This window comes from Paroedura picta, chromosome 1 (genome assembly GCF_049243985.1).
Source record: "Paroedura picta isolate Pp20150507F chromosome 1, Ppicta_v3.0, whole genome shotgun sequence".
NCBI classification, from domain to species: Eukaryota; Metazoa; Chordata; class Lepidosauria; order Squamata; family Gekkonidae; genus Paroedura; species Paroedura picta.
In genome coordinates, this window is record NC_135369.1 from 144,040,798 (window position 1) to 144,068,598 (window position 27,801).

At 41.5% G+C, this 27,801-nt stretch overlaps 2 protein-coding genes and 1 long non-coding RNA gene across 13 annotated transcripts in view; 1 reads left to right on the plus strand and 2 right to left on the minus strand.

The window, feature by feature from the left end:
• Positions 1-4,316: 4,316 nt before the first annotated feature.
• Positions 4,317-9,159, minus strand: SDHAF4 (succinate dehydrogenase complex assembly factor 4). 2 transcript variants are annotated; one of them, XM_077307397.1, is made up of 3 exons: positions 8,972-9,159; positions 6,660-6,812; positions 4,317-4,603 (listed from the first exon to the last, which is right to left on the minus strand). In XM_077307397.1, exons 1-3 carry the CDS (start codon positions 9,009-9,011, stop codon positions 4,494-4,496), a joined length of 303 nt encoding a protein of 100 aa, XP_077163512.1. In that variant the 5' UTR covers positions 9,012-9,159; the 3' UTR covers positions 4,317-4,493. The 2 variants fall into 2 exon arrangements, with proteins under 2 accessions (XP_077163512.1, XP_077163502.1); XM_077307387.1 differs by lacking the exon at positions 8,972-9,159 and adding an exon at positions 8,852-8,960.
• Positions 8,442-16,048, plus strand: LOC143822370 (uncharacterized). The gene is made up of 3 exons (XR_013226138.1): positions 8,442-8,648; positions 13,824-13,901; positions 14,985-16,048. It is a non-coding gene; the product is annotated as an uncharacterized LOC143822370 (long non-coding RNA).
• A 1,577-nt stretch (positions 16,049-17,625) lies between these two features.
• Positions 17,626-27,801, minus strand: part of FAM135A (family with sequence similarity 135 member A) — an 83,790-nt gene continuing 73,614 nt past the window's right edge. For 9 of the 10 annotated variants that reach the window (XM_077307488.1, XM_077307505.1, XM_077307497.1 and 6 more), the window contains 6 exons: positions 27,678-27,769; positions 26,423-26,520; positions 23,903-24,054; positions 23,280-23,390; positions 19,188-19,301; positions 17,626-19,061 (listed from right to left, as the gene is read on the minus strand). In XM_077307488.1, the coding sequence (XP_077163603.1) occupies positions 18,856-19,061; positions 19,188-19,301; positions 23,280-23,390; positions 23,903-24,054; positions 26,423-26,520; positions 27,678-27,769 (773 nt within the window). In that variant the 3' untranslated portion in view covers positions 17,626-18,855. Of the gene's footprint in view, positions 19,062-19,187; positions 19,302-23,279; positions 23,391-23,902; positions 24,055-26,422; positions 26,521-27,677; positions 27,770-27,801 lie in introns of those variants that run through there. The other variant, XR_013226147.1, reaches the window with a different exon arrangement.

Consider the following 27,801-nt stretch of genomic DNA (forward strand, 5'->3'; position numbering starts at 1 on the left):
CTATTGAAAATTGTTCGGTGAATTAATTATTGTAATTTGTTAAACTTATATTATTGTCAAACTTGTATTTACTGTTAGAATTGCCACTGATTTGTTATGCTGTAACTGTTATTTATTATATGATGTTCCATGTATCCCATGACATTTCATGTAAATCTCCCTGGGTTGTATCTAAGGGCAGAATAAAAATATAAGAAAATAGATTCCAAAGTTATTGCAGGAGCTCCTCATTCTTCTGCCCAGCCTCCAGATGCATCTCCCTGCCTTGTCAGCCCCTCTGGCTCACCTGAGCTAATTAAGCAATGTCAGCTATATGCTGGAAAAGAGCTCCAAACTAAACAGCACACCATGTTAGCAAGACAGTTGCTGACTGCAGAAGACTGTGAGTTATCACAGAGTGAGGACTGAGAGGCTGCTGACAACCTATGTTAAGTTGAGGCTGGGAGGCCTGGGTCGTGGATACAACCTGTGACCTGCTCCTTTTGCTGATGTCCTTGGACTGCCTGAATGTATCCTTGACTCACTGGACTGAGTTAAGACATTCACTGCATTCTGCCTGTTGGCATTGTGTTTGAAATACTGATTCTCTCTGCCTTCCTGGCAGCTCATCTTTGCTTCCTTCCAGCAGAGCACTGAATCCTGAGATGAACACTGGAGGCAAAGGAAGCCGAGGGTGAGAAGAGGCTCAGGAAGGGGCAACTTACCAGCTACAGGGCCTTTCAGAGAGGCCAGCACCTCTTCCACCTGGCAAGTAGGAGGAAGAAGAAGAGTTCAGATAACCCCCACAATTGGCCTTTATTGGCACTGTGCTCTCTCCTTGTTGGTGGCACACCCCTAAGAACTGTGCTTTCTGCATGCCATTTAAACTGATTGGAACTCATTGGCAGAGTGCAGTTTGAACTTGCTGGCCCTCATTAGTAGAGTGTTCTCTCCCTATTAGCAGCACACCCCCCAGGAAGGGCCAATCAGGTAGGGAATGAGATGTCTACACACAATTTGAACTGATTGGCCCTCATTGGTAGAGTGCTCTCTATTAGCGGCACACCCACAGTTCAAGCCAGTGAGGTAGGGGTAATAATAGGGTCTGGTCAACATATGTGCTTGGACATTTCTCCTTACTATATATGTAAACAAAGTTCATCTTGCTATAGCTTTTCTAGGACCCAGAATGATAATCTGGGTCTGAGCAACTCATTTTTCAGTTCTACTTACAGTACATTAATAGGAGTCTAGCTTATGGCTCATGGAACATACAAGGTGATCATGTGCCTTGGTAGAAGCCATTTATAGCTTTATTTGGTGCATTATAAGAGACTGGATACTGCTAATTTTATCTAATCATTAGTGACGCCTGTGACTTTGAAAAGAGTCTAGTAACAGGTATGGTAAGAGCCTCTTGTGGCACAGGGTGGTAAGGCAGCAGAAATGCTGTCTGAAGCTGTCTGCCCATGAGGCTCGGAGTTCAGTCCCAGCAGCCGGCTCATGGTTGACTCAGCCTTCCATCCTTCCGAGGTTGGTAAAATGAGTACCCAGCTTGCTGGGGGGTAAACGGTAGTGACTGGGGAAGGCACTGGCAAACCATCCCGTATTGAGTCTGCCATGAAAACGCTAGAGGGCGTCACCCCAAGGGTCAGACATGACACGGTGCTTGCACAGGGGATACCTTTACCTTTACCTAACAAGTATGGTAACTCCATAGTTTCATTCAAGTATGGCTTGATATGCTTTTATAAAAGGTACGAAAGCCTTTGTGTTCACATAACTTGGGCTTGAGTGGGAAGACATTACAATATTTTTCAAAGCACTATATGTTCCATAGATTAGGAGGACTATGAACTAATGGGCAAGAATGATGTCAGCCACCTGTGATTATAGCCATGTGATTATAGCTCCAGTGTCTTTCATAGCTTCCAGGGAGCCTGTAAATCCAAGAGGAAGAACATGATTCATTATGAATCTAGAGCTGCATTTCAGTAGACATCCAGTTCAAGAAACTAAGACAAATGGCTCATACAATCAGCCAGAGAGTAAGACACCACTCAACACTACTTCTATACAATAAAGAGTAAGTTGAGCCTTGGAACACTTCTCAACTTCAAGAGTTTATTTATATGTTGCTGTTTGTTCTTGAAAACAATGGAATTGTCTAATATAAGGCAGTACAAAAAAGCACCTTAAAAAGTAGTGATATTAACCAACCTGAAGCTTCAAGTTAATTTCATGTATCACTAACATTTGGAACATTCTACTTCTGAAGAAAATGGAAGTTGACTAGTAGACTGAGTCAATTTGCATGAACAAGTTTTATTTCAAGCCAGTTTCTCAGGCCAAACTCTAGCAGGCTCCAATTGACAGCAAACTGATGATTTTTAACAACAGTAGAGCATCATTAATTTAGTCTTCAATCCATAGATGCTGAAGCTTTTTATAGTCATAAAAATATATTACCATACTAAATGGAGACTAGAGCAATCTATTGTCTTGAATTCAGTATGCTGTGTCATATGCAATATTTATTAGGATTGCTATTAAACACAGAAAGGAATCCTTTTTGCATATAAGTAACGATCTTCAAAAGGCAGCCAAAATTCATTCCTTGTTCAAATGGCAAATAAGCTTAAGTGCTTGTAGCAGCAGTAGAAATTAAGATTACTGAAGTACAAAACAGATGGATTAGTGTTATTGCATTTGAATCACACTGGAGCTGCCCTTTGTCACTGTAGCAACGCAATAATGAGTTTTACAAAATCTTGGCCACAGAGAAAAAGGAATAAGGGCTATTAGGCTGTTCCAGTCTCTTAGTCTGAGACAGACACAGAATTTCCAAACAAAAAATTGCACTATATCAAAGCAATAGCTGAGGGGGTCAGGTAGGCTCCTATACTTCTATCATTCCACAAAATGTGCAAAACAGAAATGTTCAAGTAGGCATTTTTATAAAGGGGTCAGAATTATAGTATAATGGCATGGGTCAGGCGGGAGCCTTATGAAGAGAACAAAATATTGCAATGCTCATTGTTTCATCTGTTTTTACTGCATATTTTTGTGGGTGCTGTGACACAGTTTACTAATGTAACAAGATTAACTTTTGCTTCTATATTCCTACTGTTATGATGGTCAGTTTAGTCTGACGAAGAGTGCTTGCACTTGAAAGCTCACACCTTGAATAAATCTTTGTTGGTCTTAAAGGTGCTACTGGACTCTGATTTTATTGTGCATATTTTCCTGCTTTTGTAAGCCACTTTCTACAGTGTTTGACTGTTTGCGTTGTTTTCTAGTTCTGTAATCCTAGTTCTATTGCACTTTAAAATATATTTGGTAATCATTATTGAGCCTCAGCAAGAAATGTGAGCTATAAATAAATAAATAAATAAATGCTAATAAACCAACTTAACTTTACAAGAGTTTCAACTTCAATAAATATGAATGCAATAGATGTTGAGTTTTCCAGATATTAGCATTAATCCCTTACATGTTTAATGTTTCTAAGTTTCTATCAAAAATGTCAAATTCCTCCTTTCGTTTATATTTCCCCCAATAACAAAACTAGAAAAACATTGTTTTATTTTCCCCCAAATTAGTATACTCTCCCCAAACATTCTACTTCCAAATTCTTCAATGTGGAAAAGCAAAATTACGCATTATATAATGTATATTCATACATTTTTTAATAATTAGACCAGGCATCAAGTATGAATTTCTCACCAGAGTTTGTACACGAGATGAATTTGCAGGAAACCTCTTTACCTGAATGCAAGTCAATGCTCATTTGTTCCTTTGATATCCTGCCATAGAAGAATGACAGCAAAATCCAAACTACCATTCCATTCAGAGGAGTAGATGAGCAGTAGACTCAGCATTGAGGAAACACTGGCAGAACATGCAGTGGGAAGAGATTCACATCATATTTTAAACATTTAAATATCAGAGGGGGAGTTACATAAACATTCTCTGGAACGATAATTACACAATCACAGGAAACCAGTGTTCATTTAAAACAAAAAGGTATTAGTATTGCATGTATGGCAAAGCAACCTTTGCCTTATATATATATGGATAGCAAAGGTTATGTACTCTGAAAAGGAACCTGGGCACATAAGAGAGCAACCAAAACTCTGCCATATATATATAAGAAATACAGATTTTCCTTGACATAACTCTAAGCTAATGAAAACTTAATGGGAAATCGAATCTCAATGGGACTGACTCCTAAGTTAAGTGTGAAGAGTTCTGTTGCCTTAGTAAAATTCAACCAGCTGGTAAATTAACATCTGCAACATGGATGATCAAAACAGGAAAACAATGACTCCTAAACAGTACTTAGAAGTATATTTATTCACAGGAAGTATCTTCCATAACTGCCCTTAAATAGGTGGTAAACACACATAACTGCACATACAGATACTGAAAGAAAGATCTAGCATACTCCAGTTGAAGTATCTTCATTTGCTGAACTTTCATCCAACTACATCATATTAACAGTATGGAGTCATTTAAAAATCTATACAGCGTCCTTTTCGTTCCCAGTCTCCATAACGAGTTGGTTCAGGGCCTTTGGGTCCACCCTTTTCTTTTGTTACAGGATTGATGTCATCAGGAAATTCTAGGGTATATCAGAACGCTAGTAAACAGGCAATCCTACTCAGCTGTAAGACTCATAATTAAACAGGTGTCCACAGTGATGTCAGCATTTTTCTTTTTACACCAACTGGCCTCCTATTTGGCCTGGCCTGATCTTGCTACTGAGATCCATGCAACGGTTACCATCAGATTATACTACTGCTCTCTGCGCTCTACGTAGGTTTGCCTTTGAGGATATGTTGGAAATGCCCGATGATCAAGAATGCAGCTGCCAGGCTGCTGACTGGCTCATCTTGGTCTACTATATACAGCCAATCTTGAGGCAGCTGCACTGATTGCCAACTTGTAACCGGATTAGGTTAAAGGTGTTGGTTATAGCCTCTAAACCCCTAAATGGTCTGGAACTGGTATACCTGATGGACTGCCTCTCCTAAAATACCACCCCCCCCCCATGCTGCTTGCACTCATCATCAAACAATTTGTTAACAGTACCTGACCCTTGGACAGTCTGTCGTTTCCACCAGGCCTTTATTTATTTATTTAGTAAGTTAGTTTTTTATACTGCCCTTCCATATGGCTCAGGGCAGTTTAGTTAATACTTTTATTTGAAATGCTTACTGGTATGCCAGATGTTTTCTCTTTGGAATATTTCTAGGTACTCGGAGAATGTAAATATTTTAACTGCTGTATGTCTTTTAATATGTTGTGAGCTGCCCCAAGCCCCATGTTGCAAAAGAGAGGTGTGATATAAATCTAATAAATAAATAGTGTTACTATAGCTATACTTCAATGGAACAGGAGACTTGAAGTTTTAAAAAACTGTATAATAATCTGTAAATTCAGGGCATGGGTTAACCAAGTTTAGCCCAGGCTAATTTGTCTGCAATCCTGAAAACAACTTTTTGGAAGCAAGCCCCACTGAAAAAAATGGGATTTACTTCAGAGTACACCTTCTTAGAATTGCTCCCTACACTCTCTTGTAAGGTACAGCTTTAGTGACTCAGAATATGGTAGCATACCCTTACATTTACAAATCAAGTAAAACCCACATGTAGAAAAAAAGATAATGAGCTGATACTTGAAGGTCCAGAATTTCTAAATATTTAATGAGCTATTAGACAGGAACACAGATTCCATCACCAAATGAACATAACAGAGTGAAAAAAAGACCAAAAAGAAGGATGCAGGGAAACCAATGTAAGGGGGAGGGATCTGTTTCTGTTTTCAAAACAAGTTTATTTTTAGAAGAAGAAGAGTTGGTTCTTATATGACGCTTTTCTCTACCCAAAGAAGGCTCAAGGTGGCTTACATTCGCCTTCCCTTTCCTCTCCCCACAACAGACACCCTGTGAGGTGGGTGAGGCTGAGAGAGCCCTGATATAACTGCTCAGTCAGAACAGCTTTATAAGTGCTGTGGCGAGCCCAAGGTCACCCAGCTGGTTGCGTGTGGAGGAGCCTGGAATCAAACCCAGCATGCACTCCTAACCACTACACCAAACTGGAAGAAGAAATTGGTGGCTGAATCCAATGGTGGTTCCTAAGTGGAAGATACCTTGCACTCATAGAATGACTTCTTTACACCTTATAGTACAACACTGAATGATAATCTAGGTCTGAGCAACTAATCCAAGGATATTCTTTTGCTTATACAAAATTTTACACAGCCTCTTACATATGTGGTAGCATAAGATATGCTACTGAATTTATTTAATATACAACACTGTATATGCTTTTGTAGGTTTGAGAATATTGCTAAGTAATTTTCCTTTTGGTAACCAATCTTTGAATCCATCTCTTGCAGAAAAAAACTAGAAAAAACCCACCTCTTAATATACAAGCGCTGCCTAACAGACATACACTATCTAAAAGCTCTACAGTCTAAAGTCCCCTTCTGATACTGAAAATTAAATGATGCTCATTTAATACTGTTAACAAAATGATTGCAATGGGGCCCAAATGTATATTATTTTTCACAAATTGAGTAGTTGACAGCATTACTCAACTCAAGGAATTTGCAGCATCTCTCATGACTAGTCTTGGCACTATTTTTCAAATATTGCACAGAAATAAAATACTTACTTTCTAGTGGCTCTTTTTCTGCACTGGTTTCCTCTGACTCATCAAAACGACCTACAGGTAATTTTGGTTTCTTAAGTGGTTGCTTGGTAGGCTCAGCATTCCCTTTGGTGCTAAAGTAAGCACTTCCCAAAGAATTATACAGCAGAACTGACCCTATTATATATAAAAATAAGTTATTTCTTCAGATGAATTACCACAAAAAGTCTGCCTTCTCAATGTTTAAAAACCTAAAGAAACACAACATTAAAGGCTTTCACACAGGGAATCACATCATGGACAGATTTACTATCCAGCGTGCTTATATTTAGACTCCAACTGATACCATACAATAGCAGGTCCATGTGAAAATGTGGCAACTGTTCTCCCTTATTAACAAACATATGCAATGAGATTATGGTTACCTGTTTAAATATGCAAGATCTTCAGTACAATTTTAAAAAAATGGCTTTGAAAGAAATCTAAGAGCCTGCCTTATACTAAATCAGAAGATACTTGGAATGAAATCCTGAAGAGTTATAGTCTTCTAAATCTGCTAATTTCATGAATTTAAAAGGGTATAACTCTGTTTAGGGCTGCATTGTAAGCCTATCTAGTTCCATAATGTAGCAATCTCCAACCTGTGGGCCGCAAACCACATGTGGTCCTTTGACTAATTGGAGGTGGGCCCCGAAGGACGCCTTCTCCCCCCCCCCACCGGCCCTTTACTTCATCCCCCCCCCCGCCCTTTACAAGACACTTTGGGTGCCATTGTCTCCCATCACTCCCAGATGGGACTATCTCGTTGCAGAGAAACAAGCTCAGGGTTCCCATTGATTTGTCATTGTCATGAGTTAAAATTTCCATGAAAATAAAATGTTCCTTATGTTCATTGTTGGGGTGTGTCTGTATCTTATTTTGAAGGGATGTTTAAACATTACCATAGCGATCAGAGAGCGTTAGGGCAGTGGTTGAGAGTAGAGGAATAAACTACCCCCCCCACGGGGCCTCAGTAAAAGGCGTTGAGTTGTCCCCGGTGAGTGGTCCCCGGCGTTGAGTGGTCCCCAGTGATAAAAAGATTGGGGACCACTGCCATAATGCATTCATGTTAGTAACACCTCTCTTAAGAGTGCAGTTTTTCCCAGCTGTACCGCTCAAATTCACATAACTGGAGATGCCAGAAATTGGTTTCAATCTCAAATCCCAATGGATTAATTAATCTGCAATAAAGTACTAGGTGGTACCACCAACCTGGATCTTTATTATAGTTCTATATGTGTATTGAAGAACTGGACAAATGCTTTACCACTTTGCGACCATTCTAATTTCAAATGCCAAAGAGTGGCTAACACAGAACAGTAATTAGGTGAATTTGGCTAAACAACTAAAAAGGTCGTGGAGCATATTTTCCTGTTCATCCAGGCTGCCAAAGAGTTGCTGCTCTGATAAAATATTTATTAAAATATGCATATCTCACCTTTCCCTGTGGCTCAAGGCAGCTGATATGGCAGTTAATGCATTGCAAATTAAGATGCAATTTAAGAAAACAAAAGATTACCCCTCCCACCCCCAAAAGAGATCCCTGGGGCTCATGCCCCATTAAAAGCCCTGACAATAAATACATCCAAATTATAAATTGCTGCCTGAAACAGTGCAACTCTCCCCCCCCCCCGCCTCAAAAAAGGAGTTCTGCAGAAAGGTTGTGTTAGCATTCCAATACGTCACAAAAACTGTGGTGATTAAGGGCCTATCTGCACAAAATGTTTTTTAAGAATTTAAAGTTCCTTCTCTTCCCAGTGCTGCACGACCATGCTAGGGAGAGCTGTTACAAGCTGCTAGCCTTCACCAGTTCCGCTGGAGTCCAGTGTTGCACTACTCAGGGGACACCAGAGAACGGCGGCACTCGGCAAGGTGACAGCTTCTAATGAGGGGCTGGGAGGAAGGGATGACCAGCGACCATTCCCCTTCTCGAACACGGCGACGCAGGCCTCCCGACGACCCCTTCAAGAAAGGGTACAGCCCGCTGTCGCCTGCCTCGCGACGCGATCTTCCCTCCCGCGCCGTTTCGTTAAGGGGCAGGGCAGGGCGAGAGCCGCCGCACGGCCGCCTTGCTCTACGACGGGGGAGGCTCCGGGGGAACTCCGCGGCCTTCCTGCAGGGCTGCGCTGAGCACAAGGGCGGGCAGGGGGGGGGGGCGGAGGAAGAGGAGGAGAGACCTGTCGGGCCGCCCCGGGCTTCTTGGGGCAGGTCGGGATCCATGGAGGGCCCTGACGGGACGGCCCCTGGGGAGCCAGGCCCCCTCGCGCCGCAGCGTGACCCCAGCAGCGCTCACTTACTAGAGGCACCCAAAGCGCGGCCCAGCTGCCTCCCAGCCATTCCCTGGCCGGGCCCCGGAAAAGGCGGGCTGCTCGCAAGGCCTCCCTCTTGCTCGGCCGCGCTTCCTGCAGCTGCCGGCCGCGCGCGGTGACGGCAGGGAGGGGCGGCCCCTTGCCCGGGCTCAGCCGCCGCACCGCGTCTTCGGCCCCGAGAGGAAAGCCGCAGAGACGGGGGGTGGGGGAATGGGGCGGGGGAGTGGCCCAGGAGCGGAATTCACGGGCTCCGCAGGCAGCCGGGGGCCTCTTCAGCCCCGGGGACAGAGAAGAGGTGCTGCATCTCCCTCGGTCACTTCTGGCTAGGCAGGCGGCGGAAAAGTGGATACATGGAGCTGGTTGGTTTCCGAACAAATCCACCGCCTAGGGATGCCAGTCCCCAGGCAGGACCGGGGGGGGGGGGCGGGGGAGAATTAGCTGATCTCCAGGCGACAGAGATCAGCTCCCCTGGAGAAAATGGCTACAGAGTGAACTCCATAGCATCAGCCTCCACGGAGGTCCCTCCCCACCCCAAATCTCACCCACTTCCATTCCTGAAGTTGCCAGGTATTTCCCAACCCAGAGCTGGTAACCCTACCAGCACCTGTTTGGTGAGGCCCTTTTCTAGAGCCTTTAACTCTTTATTTATACCAAGCACTTGTCCTCAATATACAACTCTTTGCCTCTATTTTATCCTCACAAGAAACCTGAGAATGTCTGGTTGGGTAAGGATTATCTAGCAAACTTCCATGGCAGAGTCAGCATCCCATTCTCCACCCCACCCCATCTATATTATAATCTAATCTGGAGGTTGGTTCAGGATGAATTAAATTTTCAGTATGGAGCTGGTGTGGATGACAGAAAGACTTAAACCCGTCTTGATGTCAAGCTATAGAAAATAGCCTTGAAAACGAAGCAAATTCAGGACAAAAATAGTGGGAAGAACCAACATGCAATGTTAATTCAATGATCAGGATCCAAGTGTAGCCTAGTAAATAGTGATTTATGAAGAATGTGGTGCTTCTAAACCAGATTAAAGAGAAATTTGAATCTATTGTCAACATGGGAAAGTGAGGTCACACCGTAGAATTATAGAGTTGGAAGGGATCTCTGGGGTCTAACCCTGCAGAATGCAGGGCCACAAGAGGAAATGGCCACAAGAGCCGAGCACCTACACAATCCCTTCTGATTTATACAGTAAAGTGAATGAAGTGGAGTGCGAAACAGAAGAAAACTCTCAGCACTCCAACAAAGCATAGCACAGTTTTTTTTGCAGTACCAAAGGTTAAAAAAAAAGGCTAGGTTGAAGTTGACAATAGATGTTACAACCCAAACCAGCATGACAAAGATGTGGAAAAAATGAAATAAAAATTGGAAAGGATAATGCTTTCAAGAGCCTTAGATAATAAAGTGTGCAGAAATTTAGCTCAGGTTGCATATATCCAGAAGTATGGTTATGAAAAAGGGGAGGAGGTTACTACCAGAAGTGTGAGATAGAAGATAACTTCACTTTAGTTATCTTCTTTCACTGAAAGAATGCTGATACCAGAGAAGGGCTTCACCCCATCGGTGTGAAGGGGTAGGATTACATAAGAGAAGGAAAAAAGGACGTGTTCTTCAAGCAGATATACCAATGTAGAAAACAATATCACAAAGGATTTGAGAACATTTCTGAGTGAATAGCACTTTATAGGTTAAAAGTTCTAGAACTTTTCTGAGAATCAAAGACAGTATCAATTTAATGCATGCATCAATATTTCTCAAGTATGGGAAAACTCAGAGCAAGCTTGGGGTGGTGGTGAATAGCAGCTGCCTCTAAACTGGAGAACATGGTTTGATTATCCATATACAGCCAGCTTGATGATGAAAATGAAATCGAAGATTTCTATGTGAAAGTTCATGAAACAATTAAACAGGTGCCTCAAAAGGACATGATATACTTTTGGGGGGATTTCAATGTCAACGTTGAAAATCAACAACAGGGCATATGCGGTAGGTTTGGACTAGGTGAGCGAAATGAAGCTAGTGACAGACTTATCCAGCTCTGTCAAGAAAACAAACTATCACTAACACCCTCTTTGAACAACTGAAACGCCATTTATTCACCTGGACATCTCCAGATGGCATCCACTGTAATCAGATTGATTTTATCCTTTGCGATCAGAGATGGCGGAGCTTCGTTCTAGCTGTAAAAACATTTCCCGGAGCTGATTGTGGCTCTGATCATGTACTGTTGCTGGCCAAGCTGGAAGTCAGATTATGTAATATCAAGAAAAATGTACCCCCAAAGAAGTTTGATGTCACCAATATTCTGCCAGCATTTGCTATAGAAGTGAAGAACAAATTTTAACTGCTTGATACTACTGAAAAGCTACCTGAAGAATTGTGGCACGATTTTCAGTCTAATATAGAAGCTGCTTTAGAACATAAACTATACAAAAAGATGCAATTGGTTGACATCTGACACCATCAAAATTGCTGATAAACAAAAAGCAGCAAAAGCTGCTGGCATAAGAGATGAATTCAGGAGGCTAAATGTGGATTTTCAACGTGCTGCTAGACAAGATAAGGAAGCGTATTGGGCGCAACGATGCAAGCAACTGGAAGAGGAGTGTACTACAGGCCACACTAGAAGCCTCTTTGCTCAGGTGAAACAAGTTTAGAGCACCTTTAATGCTCATAAAGTGACCATCAAAGACAAGAATGGAAAAGACTTGACTGACCAAACTAACATCAAAGATGAATTATATGCAAACACCAAGGTGCCTCAGTCACCAGTCAAAAACACTCAACACAAATTGGAATCACCTATACTGGAAGAAGCGATCTGGGCTCTGAAACAGCTCCCAAATAATAAGGCTCCTGGCATAGATAACATTCCAGTGGAACTACTCAGATCTGTTCCACCAGCAGCAATCACAGCATTATGCCAGAAAGTCTGGGAAACTGGCACATGGCCAATAGACTGGAAATGGTCTGTTTTTTATCCCATTATTAAAGAAAAGTGATGCTCGCATTTGCTCAAACTATCGAACTATAACCCTCCCACGCAAGTAAAATCTTAATGAAGATCATCCAGACCAGTGGCCCCCAACCTTTTTATCACCGAGGACCGGTCAACGCTTGACAATATTACTGAGGCCCGGTGAGGGGGGGTATTCTTTTGCTGAGGGATGTTGCCACTGCCGCCTGAGCCCCTGCTCTACTTGCTTTTCCGCTGGCGCCCTTGACTTCCCGCTGCCCGCTGGGGGGCACTGCGAGCAGCAGCTGCACAGTGCCATGCTGAAGGGGAGCCCCAGCATGGCGGCTGATGGAGAGCACCAAAGGTGAGCCAGCAGCAGAGTGGCAGGGTAGCCCCCAAGGCAGCAGCCGGGGAGGAGGATGAGGAGGAGCCACCACCCGGTACCGACTGATCCACAAACCGGTACCGGTAACCAGACCGGGGGTTGGGGACCACTGATCCAGACCATCTCAAATCAACCATTGATGCTCAGCTACCAGATGTCCAGGATGGTTTTCAACATGGTTGAATAGAATAGTGGAATAGGCTGCCTAAAGAGGTGGTGAGCTCCCCTCACTGGCAATCTTCAAACAAAGGTTGGATACACACTTTTCTTGGATGCTTTGGGCTGAACCTGCGTCGAATTATGGTGTTGGAGACGAATGCTGCAAATACCATGGACAGCCAAAGTTACCAACAAGATAGTTTTAGAGAGCAGCAAAACAACTATGTAATTAGAAAGGAAGATATTACGGCTAAAGCTCACTTATTTTGGACTAGGGTTGGGCGCTTTGGCACCTGAAGCGGCTGGTCTCTCCTGGCGCAGGCCACATCGCAGGGGGAGAGGGAAGGTGCACTGACATCTGCCCATCCCCACAGTGCGGTGCTGGCTGCGCTGAGAGAGACCAGCTGTTTCAGGCGCTAAAGCGCCCAACTCTACTTTGGACACATCATGCAATCAAACTTGCTAGAAAAATCATTTAATGCTCAGCATGGTCAGCGGCAAAATGAAACGTCACCAAAGGATCCACTAGCTTGACACGATCAAAGCCGCACACGGATGACCATGAACCAACTAAAAGAGGCCGTCAGAGACAGGAGCATGGCGAAGACTTTCTTATAGAATCGCCGAGGGTCAGACACAACTCAACAGATAGCATCATCTTCATGCAGCCAGCTGGGCGACTCTGGACCAATCAGAGAGCTCTCACAGCCCCCCACCTAACTCACGGGGGAGAGGAAGGGAAGGTGATTGTAAACTGCTTTGGGACTCCTTTGGGTCGTAAAAAGCAGGGTAAAAGAAACCAGTTCTAGTGGAGGATCCAGGGTTTAAAATTTTTTTACAACCTATTCAGTCTAACAGGATTTTATCCACACATCATTGGATATTATTTTATTGCACTACAGTGATCACTAGCAACTGGATAGATTACCATATGTGGACAAGCTAATCCACTTGCAGATGACTGTGGATGCAATCAAGAAAAGCTAATAGGAGTTAGTTGAGTGGGTCACTATATACCATGGTACAAACTGCTATAGTGATGAGGATGGGAATCAGATCAAATGGCTTCTTCCTCCGGTGAAACAAGCTGCCAGCAGGTGGAGGAAAAGGAGGCAGCAAGTCTATCTGATTGACCTTGTTCCTGCAGCATCCTATTCTGGAAAGTATTTTGTTTGCCAGCCTCTCTCAACCCTCAGAGAGGATTTCTGGGACATGGAGCAGATGGGTGACGACCCACTCAGCCACCTCCCATGAGTTTTGCTGATGGATCTAATCCACTCTTATTTGCAGTATTTTCCAGATAATACTCACTGATACATCTTTTACATTTGTAGGAATCAGCTGAAAATTCTGCCAATGAAGTATACATTTTTTGATATAGGAAGCAGCATATATTGATGACCACTAAAAAGGTAAGAGTTAAAACTATTGTAGCTCTATTTGGTCTTGAGGCCACTTGATCAGTCAGTGGCAGAGGTTGCAATTTGGGGAGGTCTAAGGGTTATTATGGACCAAAAAGCCTTATTCCTAAATGGTGGCTTGTAGGCATCTCGTATCTAAAAGTGTTGCATAAAGACAGCTTTGTGCTGGAGAGAACGCTAGGGAGTCTCAAAGAGGATAGTTTCCTGGTCATGGGAATGAATGACTGAGGGTGGCTAGGATCAGAGTTTTGCGATGTTAAGGATGCATAAGTTACAGTTCCTGATTCTGGCTGTCGATGCATCTCACTCTTGAAAAAGGAATGGGGAGCTTGAAGAAAGAAAATCAGCTGCATGACAAAACAAATAATCTTAATTAATTAGAGCACTGTTTATCACAGGAAAGAATGGATTTTACAAAATAGATGACATGAATTGTAATGGGGAGGTTTGAAGCTATAAATAAGAGCAACAAAGAGCAACTGGAATAGGAGGGAAAAAAGAAAAAAGAGCATGGAACAAATGTGAAAGTAACACCCAATAAATTAGAGGAAGAAAAAAGCTGCTAGGGACAGAGAATGGAGCAAAAATAAAAGTGGAGTTCCCTTCCTAAGGACAGCAGCTGGACCTGGACACTAGAATGGCTGTATGCAGACACAATGAAACTGAACAAGTGACATGAAATTGTTCATAAATGATCCAACAAGACAGACTGACAGTGGATTGGTTTTGAAGATTCAGTAGAATTGCACAACAAATGGCGGTAATATCAGGGCTGTAAAATCACCAGATGGATGATTTTAAAACGTACACAAATGAACAATGGTCACTGGAGACTTCAGATCCACCAGTGTGATAGTGATCTTCAAAACCCAGTAAATCTACCTTTTTCTGACACAATGGTAACATCTCTTCCGCCATTGCTAAGACAGACAGAACCTTAAGAGTACACACTCAGCTTATCCTTGAGCTCTTTCTTTGCTAGTACAGGGCAATGTCATTACAAAGTCAGTATAAGAACTCATTCTACATTTCTTGGTAAGAAAAAAGTAATTGTATTATTTGTTTTGCTAACAGGAACCAAAAACAACACTCACAAGGACATCTCAGTGTAACTGAAATGGTGCAAGTGCAACAAAAGTGACATACTGTTGATCTTGGTACAGACTGTACATCTGAAATTAAGAGGACAAAAAAATTCAGAGCACTTTCTTGATTGTTCTGTATATGCCCTCACTACTCAACAAAGATTAATGATCCCAGAATTACATGCATAATTAAAGCACCATCATGTTGGAACAGAACAAAGGGTATGGCTTATAAGGATCAATGAAGGAGTAAAAATAGAAATGGGGTTTATGGGTCTCATGAACCATTCCCCACTCCAATGTAAGCATTGCTTAAGGCTACTGAAAGGCTACAGTGGGGTTGTATGTATCTGTCTGGGAAGTCATGGAAAGCACAGCACAAAGTGGGTATGTGTTGAAACTGAAACCCACTCTACTTTCCACAGTAGAACGGTGCTATGACTGAAAGAGATGATTTTGTACCCAGTTTCCCCACCCTACTGTAGCTCCTCCCCCTGTTGTTCAGGACGTCTCTTAGAACTCAGTAGGAAAAACTTCTAACCAATAAAGTTGGTTGTGCTGGTGTTGACTGACTTCTGTAGTCAGAACATGCACAGATAGGGTCTTGCAGCTACAGCTGAAATGAAGCAACAGCAATATCTATTCCCCAATAGAATCACAGAATCGTAGAATAATAGAGTTGGAAGGGACCTCATGGGTCATCTAGTCCAACCTCCTGCACTATGCAGGACACTCACATCCCTATTGCTCATCTACTGTAACCTGCTACCCCCTTGAGCCTTCACAGAATCAGCCTCTCCTTCAGATGGCTATCCAGCCTCAGTTTAAAAATGTCCAAAGATGGAGAACCCACCACCTCCTGAGGAAGCCTGTTCCACTGAGAAATTTACATACTGGAGGTTTCATGCTGGGTTGCAAGCTGGAGATATAGTTGTACAAAACAGGGTTGGCCGAATGGAGTAATCCAAACTGAAAAAAAATCAACCAATTGGCTAGTACAAAAATGTAATCATTTTGGCTATGCTTATTCCAATTTATTTTGTAGATATTTAACGTGCAAATATAAACCAAAACGAGTTCCGGATAAAGACAATTTTTTTACCTTTTTCAGTGGCCCATTCTTGAAAATGGGCCATTGAAAAAGATAAAAATGTTGTGTTTATACGGAACCCATTTTGGTTTATGTTTGCACGTTAAATATCTACAAAATAAATTGGAATAAGCATAACCAAAATGATGAATTTTTTTCAGTTTGGAGATTTAGTCGTAGCAGGTTATCCCACTCCTTTCTGCACCCACATGGGGGAGCATTTGGCCTGATGCGCCTCATCCGCCTCCAAATTTGTGCTCCTGCACAGGAGCTAGGGCAGTGAAGTTCACAGTGCATAAACAGTCATACTGTCAGGAACTTCCTGATGTTTAGACGGAATTTCTTTTGAATTAATTTCATCCCATTGGTTCTGGTCCGTCCCTTTGGGGCAAGAGAGAACAACTCTGCTCCATCCTCAATATGGTAGCCTTTTAAATACTTGAAGATGGCTATCAGATGCCCCCTCAGTCATCTCCTCTCCAGGCTAAACAGACCAAGCTCCCCCAACCTTTCTTCATACAACTTGGTCTCTAAGCCTCTCACCATCTTTGTTGCCCTCCTCTGGACATGCTCCAATTTGTCAACATCCCTCTTTAACTGGGGTGCCCAAAACTGAACACAGTACTCTAAGTGAGGCCAAACCAGAGTAGAGTACAGCAGATCTGGACACAATAATCCATTTGATACAGCCCAAAATCCCATTTGCCTTTTTAGCCACTGAGTCACACTGCTGACTTGTGTTAAATGTATGGTCTACTAAGACTCCTAGATCCTTTTTGCAAATGCTACTGCTAAGAGAAGTCTCTCCCATCCTATCCTATATTGGTATATATGATTTTTCCTACCTAAATGCACAACTTTACATTTGTCCCTATTGAACTTCATTTTATTCAGTTTAGCCCACCTCTCAAGCCTATCAAGATCATCCTGTATTCTGATTCCGTCTTCTGTTGTGTTTGCTACCCCTCCCAGTTTAGTATCGTCTGCAAATTTAATAAGTATCCCCTCTAATCCCTCATCCAAATCCTTTATAAATATGTTGAACAACACAGGCCCCAGGACAGATCCTTGGAGTACTCCACTTGTCACTCTTTTCCAAGAGGATGCTGAACCATTAACAAGTACCCTTTGGGTACGATCTGTCAACCAGTTATTGATCCACCTGACAGAATTAGGATCCATACCGCATTTTACCAACTTGTCAAAAAGAATATCTTGTGGAACCTTATCAAAGCTTTACTGATAAGATTCCACATGATATTCTTGTTGACTAGTTGGTAAAATGCAGTATGAATAAAACAGTGCAAGACATACAGTGCACGGAGACAGAATTAAAGAATAATTTTTTTTAGAGCAACCAATTGTCTAGAATTTCTGAAGTTTTTGAGTATAACATTCAAATCATACAGTCCAGATCAATAGGGGTGAATGAAATCCAAATTGCTATAACAATATTGTAAATAATTTTTAAAAACATCCAACAATATTATATACTCTACAACCTCAGGGACGGGGAGGGGAATAAAAAGCAAAAACCTGCTTTCTCTGTGTGTGCATTAGACAGTTGTTTAGTTTATTACCACCAGATGCATTAACACAATGCTAAAAAATAAACATGCACTAGATATACAACAAATGTATATTTCAGAAAAATTGTTCATTACAATTAGTGAATGCACAAGACCTTCTCTTCACCTTTAAGTGCATTACTGTTTCAAACAGGTAATAAGGGAAGAGAATATTTAACTCAATGCTGCTCAGCACCAATAAAAATTCAATAGACCTTTAATATTCCTGTATATTAAAAACATTTATCATTATCACTAAAGTTTATCATTTTGTTCCATTTCAAGATGCAATTTGTTTATATTTACAATAATTTGTCATCAATAAAACTTAATATTTAAAAATCTATATTCATAAAAGTATTGCAGAAATTTATAACCTTTACTCTTTTTTTAAAATGTACATACAAGGAAGTCCCATGTAAAAGGTTCACTGAAGAACTGAACTGACAGAGCAATTTTATTAAATTTTGCAAAAATCCATTTAAAGGCAGCTGACATTTCAACATTCAAAAATCCTTAACTGCTGCTTGCTTATGAAAACTAAAGTTCCAGTAATAAAAGTGAAAATGTAAACCAACGTCCTCTTGAGATCAGTAGAAAAAATGGTAGCTTCCACAGGCATTTTGTTTCCAGTAATGACTGTAGAAAACAGTTAGAATGTAGTGATATAACAAACAGGCAACTCAATTTTCTCTCCAAACGGCGGTCTTAAACAGACCTGTAGATATAGTACTTATTTTAGCAGCCAATAGGTGTTTCCAGTTCACTTTTCTACTATATGAACTATCAAATTTAATACCTTATTAAACTTTTTAAAAAATTCAGATTTGTTTTGGCATCCAAAGACTCATAAAAATGTCATCACATAGCACGGACCTTTGGCAGTCTAAGAGCCAACATACCCATCAAATGTACATACTATGCTTAAATCTCAAGTTCTGAAATAATTAGGTACCCAAAATAAGAAAAATAGAAAAAAGTAAAAACAAACATTAAAAAAAATATTGCACAGCCACATTACCTAGAAAGTAAAGTTGATGTTAGAAAAGCTCCTCACATGGATGATATAAATTATCTTCCATATAAAAAGGTATATAAATATCTCTTAAAATACAGCGGCAGCTACAGTTTAATATCACACGTTTGAATCATCCATCCATTAATGAGGTAATAGCCAAGTCTGTTAACAATGTTTTTTATTCCTATTGGAAATATTTTAGGGCAGCAACCAGGAAAAACTTTTCTAAAAATATTTCTGAATCCAAAACAGCTATATGTGCAGCTCTTCCGATGAGTGAATCAGCTGTGTTCGGCAATGCATTAATGACATCATAACGAATCAAGTTGCATTCTTTATTCTGAAGTACGGGAAGAAGTAGATTCTGGATCATTTCGGCATATATTGGTCCTGTATATTAAAATAGGGTGGAAGGAAGAGCTGTATTACAGATGAAGGAATCAATTTGCTTGTACTTGAGTAAAACCAGCTTAAGAAACTAGCTTCACAGGCTAGCTTCTATGTTTTGGGTATTACCTGTCTGTTTATCCTTTAAAGCTGTTTTGCACATTTCTATGCGGGCAGAATGATATGGGACATAACGATCTTGCAGAGATCCTACTAATACAATATTTTTGAAATACTGGAGACCTGTAAGGAAGACAAGAATGAAAAACACAGCTGGAAGTAACTCATTAAATTCATAGCTAACACAGGTTAGGTTGTAACCAAAGGTGCCATTCTACCACTGGAATGATGCTTCTAATGGCAGAGGAGGGAAGGGTAATTTTACCAACTTCCCTCTCCCAATGTAAACCCCCACTCTGCCCCTACGGGTGCCTTGAAACTTTTTTTAAAAAAAGGATAAGCTACATCCTGGAAAGTAGTTTCTGTCTAAAATTCATCTGAAGACCAACTGTTAATATTTTAAACCTCTCCTCATTAGTAAGGGGGGTAGAACCCAACACAAACTAAGCTCAAGCATACCAGGAGCATAATTACTATTTTATTTTATTTTATAAATAATTCTTATGGAATACAGGGAAGGGGAAAGGGATGGTAAAGAAGAAAGGCTAAGGAGCATGGAAACACATAAAGGGGAAGACGACAGTTATGACAAATTTGTCTATCAGACCAGGGACCAGCCCTTTTTATTATTAGATATATAGTGATTAAAAATGCATCCCAGAGAGCAGATGGCATTAAAGGTAGGTTGTAGGTCTTTTAAAAAGTTGAAGACTACCTCTTTACATGAAAAACAAAATCAGTAGTAATTTACTAATAAGAAAGGTAGACCAGATTGTAATGGGAATGTTTAATAAAGAAGTCGTATTAATAGGGATATCAAAGACAGGTCTAAAAGAGACAATAACAGAACACTGCTAGTGTTTACCTACAGCTCCCACTCAAAACAGTTCCATGCATCATCAGTGACTTACAACCTCTACTGGATAATAATAGTTCTCTTTCACAAATTCTTTCTCTTTCACATAGTTCTCTTTCACAAATTCTTTCACCTTTTCTTGCACACAAGACAGGTCCACAATCTCAAATGCCTCCTCACCCATAATAATACAACATTTAACTGGAACATGTATCAGAGTTTGTATCAGAGCTTGCAATAATCCCAGATACCAAATTTGCTGCCACATACATCTAGACAACACAGTTACTGGACCCAACAACAACAACTTGCTCATCTTTTGACACTGTAAATGCCATTAAATGCCAATAGTGTCTTTTAGTACTCTACATAGGGTGAACAAGTCAAACCGTACACCAAAGGATAAATGGACACAAATCTGACAATAACAGGGATGGACGCAAGCCAAAAATTGCCACGAAATTTCCTGAGTTTGTGTTCCCTGAACCAAGGTCTGGGAGAAGCACCTCCCTCAAACCTTTTATAGACTATTGTTCAGTTCAATTTGGCTGGCAGCCATTTTAAACTGACAGGAGACGGACATGAATGCCCTGCTGTTAACTGAAAATGCTGCAAGCCATTTCAGTGCACCAGTTCAATTCCCTTGTTTTCAAATGGAGGGAAGGGAACCAGCATGCTGAAATGGCTGCTGAAGGCAGACCAAAAGATCCCAAACTAATTGCATGGGAAGTTTGCATGATCAGCTGTTTGACAGGGTATGCTGGTCTTCCAGACCCACACTTGCAGTCCAGCATACCTGAAGCCCAATCAGCTATTTGGTGGGAAGCCATGTTAGTCTGCCATTAAAAGCTCTCCACTTTTAAGCAGGGTAAAGCGAATCAAATCAGCACAAACTGGATCAGTTTGTTTAAGGGGATGGGTCATTGGGAGTTTGGAAACATCCTGACTTGAACCAGAGTTTTCCAATCCGTGCTCACCCCTACTCAAGAATCACAAGATTGAGCAACCCATAGAAGAACACTTCAATCTTCAAAGACATGCAATAGGTAGCTTCAAACTAGCTGTTGTATTACAGAGGAACTTCAGGTACAGACTATTTTATTTCTTATTTGTAACAGTATATTAGAATAGTAAGTTGTAGTGTAACGTATAGTGGAATGTAATGTAATTAGGAATGGTAGATTAGAATATATTTCTCTGGTCGGAAGACAAGGGGAGATAAGTACACAGTCAATCGTCCCACTTCAAAGAAGCTGCGGTAAGGTTGCCTCTATGCTTAGAGGGAGATGGTTGGATCATAATGGCAGGATCTCAGTTAATCACCCTCAACATTCTACAGTTAAGGATACATCTGCCTACCTCACAGGGTATTGGGAGGAGGGAGAAAGGAAAATCTGGTAGTGAAAAGAGGGGTATAAAAACCAACTCTTTGTCTTTAATTTAATAAAGATAAGTGTAAAGTTCTACATCTGGGTCAGAAAAATGAAAAGCATGCCTACTGGATTGGGGATATGCTTCTAAGTAACACTGTGTGTGAACGAGACCTTGGGGTACTTGTGGATTGTAAGCTAAATATGAGCAGGCAGTGTGATGCAGCGATAAAAAAGGCAAATGCCATTTTGGGCTATATCAACAGGGGCATCACATCAAAATCACAAGATGTCATAGTCCCATTGTATACGGCACTGGTCAGACCACACCTGGGGTACTGTGTGCAGTTCTGGAGGCCTCACTTCAAGAAGGACGTAGATAAAATTGAAAGGATACAGAGGAGAGCGATGAGGATGATCTGGGGCCAAGGGTCCAAGCCCTATGAAAATAGGACTTGGGAATGTTCAGCCTGGAGAAAAGGAGGTTGAGAGGGGACATGATAGCCCTCTAAGTATTTGAAAGGTTGTCACTTAGAGCGGTGGTCCCCAACCACTGGGCCGCAGTTCCCTCTCTCCCCCCCCCCCCACAGTAAGAAACTTCCCAGGCTGCAAGCAAATCAGCTGCAAAAGTGGCCGATTAGCTTGCGGCCCAGCAAGCTTTGTTTTGTGGAATGAGGGAGAGGGAAGCAGGGCCACGCATGCGCGTTTGCCCTCCCCACCACCGCCGGTCTGCAGCCTTAGAAAGGTTGCGGACCACTGACTTAGAGGAAGGCAGGATGCTGTTTCCGTTGGCTGCAGAGGAAAGGACACGCAGTAATGGGTTTAAACTACAAGTACAATGATATAGGCTTGACATCAGGAAAAAAATTTCACAGTCAGAGTAGTTCAGCAGTGGAATAGGCTGCCTAAGGAGGTGGTGAGCTCCCCCTCACTGGCAGTCTTCAAGCAAAGGTTGGATACAGACTTTTCTTGGATGCTTTAGGATGCTTTGGGCTGAACCTGCGTTGAGCAGGGTGCTGGACTAGATGGCCTGTGTGGCCCCTTCCAAATCTATGATTCTATGATTCTAATATTGCCAGTGGCTCCAACCAGATTCTTAAGTAGGGTGGGCATGGACCAGTTCAGTTCAGGGTGTTCCTGAACCCCCAGGACCCAACCCCCTGATTCATGCTGGTCCATTTTGCTTCTCCATGCTTAAAAGCAGGAGAAAGCCAAATGGCAGCCAAATGGCAGGCTCAGACAGCTGATTGCACTCAGGATGTGCTGGGCTGCTCTGCAGGGGCCTGGAAACCCAGCATACCCCACCAAACATTTAATTGCATGAAGAATGAACTCCCCACACAAACAGGCTTGGATGTGCTAGACTGAATGTCTTTCACCTTGTAAGCCCTATGGGATCATAATAAGTAGGCTGTGAATTAACAATTACCCACCACCACCCCCTTATCTAAAACCCCATACACACTCCCTCTAATGTAAACCTGTTCAGCCTTGTATCTAATTTAGTTTCCCATTTTTAAAGACCAGTTATAAAAAGCGAAACTATCAGTGTTCTGTTTTAACCAATTAACCCTTTATGCCTTTAATTCTCTGTCCTTTCAATATCAAATGCTATTTGATTAATGAATTCAGCAAATGCTTAAGAAAATCTGCTACAATTGAAATTACACTGAAAAAAACTACAGGGAACAAAGCATCTTTATGTTTATGAACTAGCCAAATTGTTCTAACATAAATATATTAAGGAATAAATGACAGCATACAGTTCATTAAAAGTAACATTCGTAATATTCTTAAACGTTTCAATATATTGTAGAGTTTAAAAATATATTTTTACATGCATTTGTTTGCAAAATGAATATAAAACCTGCTCACCTGCTTTTCTACTAAGCTTGTATAAGAAGGTTTGCCGAGGGTCTGAATGATCTCGGCAGGTCAGCTGCAACAAAGACCCTGACTTTTTCCACTTCTGCATAAACCAGAGCCCTGTATTTTTATGTACACAACAATACAAAAACATTTTTATTTCATAATATTTCTTTTAATCCTGCAGACATTCTAACAAACTAAAATATAATAATGAATTCATTTTTGAGTAAATGTTTTATATCTGAAAACAAATTTAATTTGTAATATTAGACATTACTAAGAGTCTGGTGGTATTACACTACTATGTTCATTTTGGATAATGAGTTCTATCTGCCACAATCATATAATCTCTAAACTGTATTTCCATTTTTCTCAAGGTTCTAAGTCAAATTTTATGCTCCTGAAACATTATTCCACTATGGTTTTTGTTGCAGGATAAGTCCATCATAAATATATGAGCATCATTTCCAAATTTTAAGCTTTGTGGAAAGCTAGCTGCCCAGTTCTCTTGTTAATCCAAAGCATCTATTCATACATTGATTTCCGAGACCAAGAGGAAAGTCTGCACATCCAATTAGATCACAATTTTTTTGCACTTTCAACAAGAATATTAAAAACAAAAAATGTACCTGTATTAACAAGAGCACTGCTGTTGTAGAGGGTCCCAAGATGTGGCCCAGACAGAGACAGGAAGGTGTAAAGTTTGCTGAGGTAATATTTAAATCTAGGTCTTGTTAGCACTGATCGGATTATTAAATTACCCAATGAATGACCAATAAAACTGAGCAAAATAGAAAAACAACACTGTATGAGCTTTTAGAATATTTTGCAAAAAAATTACACATTATCTTAAGTTTGCAAAGGACAGGCCTAAACATTTTACTTAACTGCCTCTAAATTACCATTCAAATAATAATATGGATAGATCTTCAAAGTGCTTAAAATGGTTACCACAGATCTGATGATTGTGGAAATTAGCTCCCAAGAAAGAAAGGAGAGAGAACACTGGTGTACGTTTTCCCTTCTCTTACTTGAGATATAAAAACCATCTTGTTCACATAATTTTAGTTTCAGACCCTCCCACAGTATCATAGAAAACCATTCAATCTTCCTGCTTTCTTTCTTCCATCTTTTTCAAGGTGGGAATGCTGTGTTCCAGCTGAAATTCTGGTAAAGCAATAGATTATAAAAGCCACCCCCCCCCCAAAGGGAAAACAAGCTTCTTCGTGTCCCCAGTATTTAGTATACAGAAACAAATCACTTCATTTGGCTAGCATGGAAAATAGATAGAACTGTACTTAATGAATTTATCTAATCCTTTAAAAAAGTCATCCAATCTACTGACAATGGCAATCGCCATATCTTCTAGCAGTAAAACCCATAATTTAATTATTACTGAAGAATTGCCTTCCTTGTCTATGCTCACCCAGCTATCAATCAACTTCACTGGGTGAGAAAGAAATATATTTCTGCTCTGTCTATCTCATTAGTCATAACTTTACAGATATTTATCATGTCTTTAGCTTACTCTAAAAAAGGAGTCTAACTTTCAGAGGGTAAGATTAGCAACTCCTTAATCATTTTAATTGCTTTTTCTCAGCCATACGATATCTTTTTGGGGTTGTATGATCAGAACTGTATGTTCTAAATGGGCCCTCAGCAATGTATTTGAATGATGTGTATTTTTGTCTTTATGTTATTGCTATCTAACTTTCCCACTGAATCTGGTTTTCTAATTCTGATATATTAAAAACTATTTCATTTAGTATTATGAAACCCTTGAATTACTTCTTGGATGGACTTCTTACCAATTTACTTGCTAGAATTAGCAGTTTAGGCCACTTGATAAAAGAAAAATTCTGGGTATCGCACATCTGACTTCACAATCTTCTTTATATATAAAAACCTTACTGTCCTTACAACAATGTCACTTTTAATTGGCCCTCACTGGGGGAGCATTCACCCAATGGTGGAAGAGCTCTCCCTGACTGAGGGCCAATCAAAGACTCTTCCCTATCCCCCTGGCTCCACCTCTTTCTCTGTGCTGCTTCCTGGCACTTTGTGGCAGGAAGAAAAGCAGCCAGGAGGTGAGCCCAAGAGCTGGGGAGGACTGACCAGCCACACACTGCTACACTCACCCAAGCCTCCTGGCTGGGGGAAGAGCTCGGGGGGGCCATCTGGTGCACCTTATCACCTGACCCTCCAAGCTCTGCAGAAGAAAGGGCATTAGGGCAACAGCCAAAGGGGGCAGGGCTCCTGTGTGGTGACCACACCGTGAGCTTAGGCCTCCTCACTGCGTGGAGAGACCATGGGGGCCGTCCGCCCCAGCTTGCTGTCTGGCCCTCCGTGCTCTGCAGTAGCAGGGCTGTAAAGATGGAAGCCTACAGGACTGCTGTGTGGTGGCTACACTGCACATCCAAGCCTACTCACTGCTGAAGCAGCTCGTGGGGCCTGTGCATCCCAGCTCGCTGCCTGGTATTCCGTGCTCTGTGCAAGCAGGGATGCTAGGGTGGGTCAGCAGGGGATGGTGGAGCTCCTGCAAAGCCCAACAGCCTAACTGGCAAGCTCACCATTCCTCCTCTGCAGGAACCTTCCCATCCTTATATAGTTCATTTTAAAAACAGGCTTTGCTATTTGTGTGTACATTTGTGTGTAATTGCCATCAACTGCAGATTTCCTGTGCATAAAGAGATGTGCATGACCTTCCATACAAAAATAAACACATTTTTTTCTATATCTATATAAGAAAAACACAGTCTGTGGAGCAGCTTTTAGTTCTGTACAGCAGTGGTCCCCAACCTGCGGGCTGCGGCCCGGCGCCGGGCCGCGGCTCCCTCTCCCCGCCCTCCCCCGCAGTAAAAAACTTCCCAGGCTGCAAGCTTGCGGCTGGGAAGCTTCTTACTGCGGGAGGGCGGGGAGAAGGAATCGGGGCTGGGCCGCGCCCATGCGGGCAAGGCCCGCGGGCGCGGCCGATGCATGGGCGCGGGCCGCGCCCCAATGCCCTGCCGGTCCCCAACCTCAGAAAGGTTGGGGACCACTGCTGTACAGTTTTCTCTGGCCTTCCACTTCAGCCATGAAGTCCAGGATTACAGGGACACATTTCAGCTAGACTTTCTTGTTCTATAATCACAGTGCATCAGAACAGTTACCTGATTTTTGAAATTGTTAGATTGTAAATTTGAATGTACTGTATTATCTCATCCAGAAGGCGATCTGTCATGGAATCGAAATCAGCAAATGTATCATTCTGCAGAAGAAAATATTAAATACACATGAACAAGTTGTTTTGTGATTGACGTTAATTTTCAGTAAGTGCCAAGTATAATACGTATATGATCCAGCATCAAAGAAAATGACATCCCAAGAAAAGGCATTTCAGAGACACGGAGGAGAAATAAGGTATTTTGTGATATGGTTAGTTAGATCTTCACAGCAACATTTACACCTGTTGCATTCAGTTGATATGAATGGCAGACAAATAGGTATCTGAACCAGCAAATTATTTTACCAAACAACAGCTTGGATAATAGTGGTGGCAATTTTTGACACTCTCCTCTCTCCCTGCAGACTGCCACATCATACCCAATGCTATACATAAACTGCCATGGGAGAAAGGAGGTGGGAAAGTTACATTCCTCTTCACCTACTTTTGGTAAAGCAACGAGAAGAACAAATAATATTCTGATCATCCGATATTTCCTCATGATTTGGGTTTAATTATCAGCTCCTAATCATGGCAGTCTTCAAGCAAAGGTTGGATACACACTTTTCTTGGATGCTTTAGGATGCGTAGGGCTGATCCTGCGTTGAGCAGGGGGTTGGACTAGATGGGCTATATGGCCCCTTCCAACTCTATGATTCTATGATTCTGTGGCTGTGCATATGGCAGTTCGGATGTTTGTTTGTTTATTTATTTATTTAGTTATGTTTGGATTTGTATCCCACCTCACAACTTTTATCACCTTGAGATGGCTAACAATTAAAACCATAAACAATATCCTGCAAAACCCCATTAAAACAGCAGAACAGTAAATATAGTGTCCCATAAGATGGTAGAGAAGCAATCTATCCCAACCCTACTCTACTAAATCCAGCCAGAATATAACTTGACTCTAAGTTATAATTATAGTCCTGAGATGCTTGGCTAGGGTGCGACCCTTGATCGAAACTCCAGTCAACCCTCCCCTCCCCTTGCCCCAGCCTCAACCAAATGCCTGGTGGAAGAGCTCCGTCTTGCAGGCCCTGCGGAACCTAGACAGCTTTGTCAGGGCAGCTCCATCATGGTTGATTACATATAAGATTATGCCAGTTAAAAACATTCAAACAGTTTGAAGGGATAAAGCCAATGTTAAACCAAATATTTTATCAAGGGTTCAAAAATGAATTTTCAGGTCCTGCACATACCTGATTTCTCTCAGACATCAGAAAATCTATACGACTTCCAGGAAGGCCAAGTTCAATATAAGTCTTTACTAGTCTTAAATCTGCACTATTACCTAAAATAAAGAACCAAAGATCAGGCATAAAG

What these genes read in the sequence shown, in the direction of transcription:
- SDHAF4 (XM_077307387.1), bottom strand. Translation starts at nt 8,894, where the DNA reads ATGGATCCCGACCTGCCCCAAGAAGCCCGGGGCGGCCCGACAG. An exon ending in AGCCCGGGGCGGCCCGACAG is followed by an intron (nt 6,813 to 8,851) that starts GTCTCTCCTCCT and finishes TATATATAATAG; the next exon opens with GGTCAGTTCTGCTGTATAAT. An exon ending in AGAAAAAGAGCCACTAGAAA is followed by an intron (nt 4,604 to 6,659) that starts GTAAGTATTTTA and finishes GATATACCCTAG; the next exon opens with AATTTCCTGATGACATCAAT.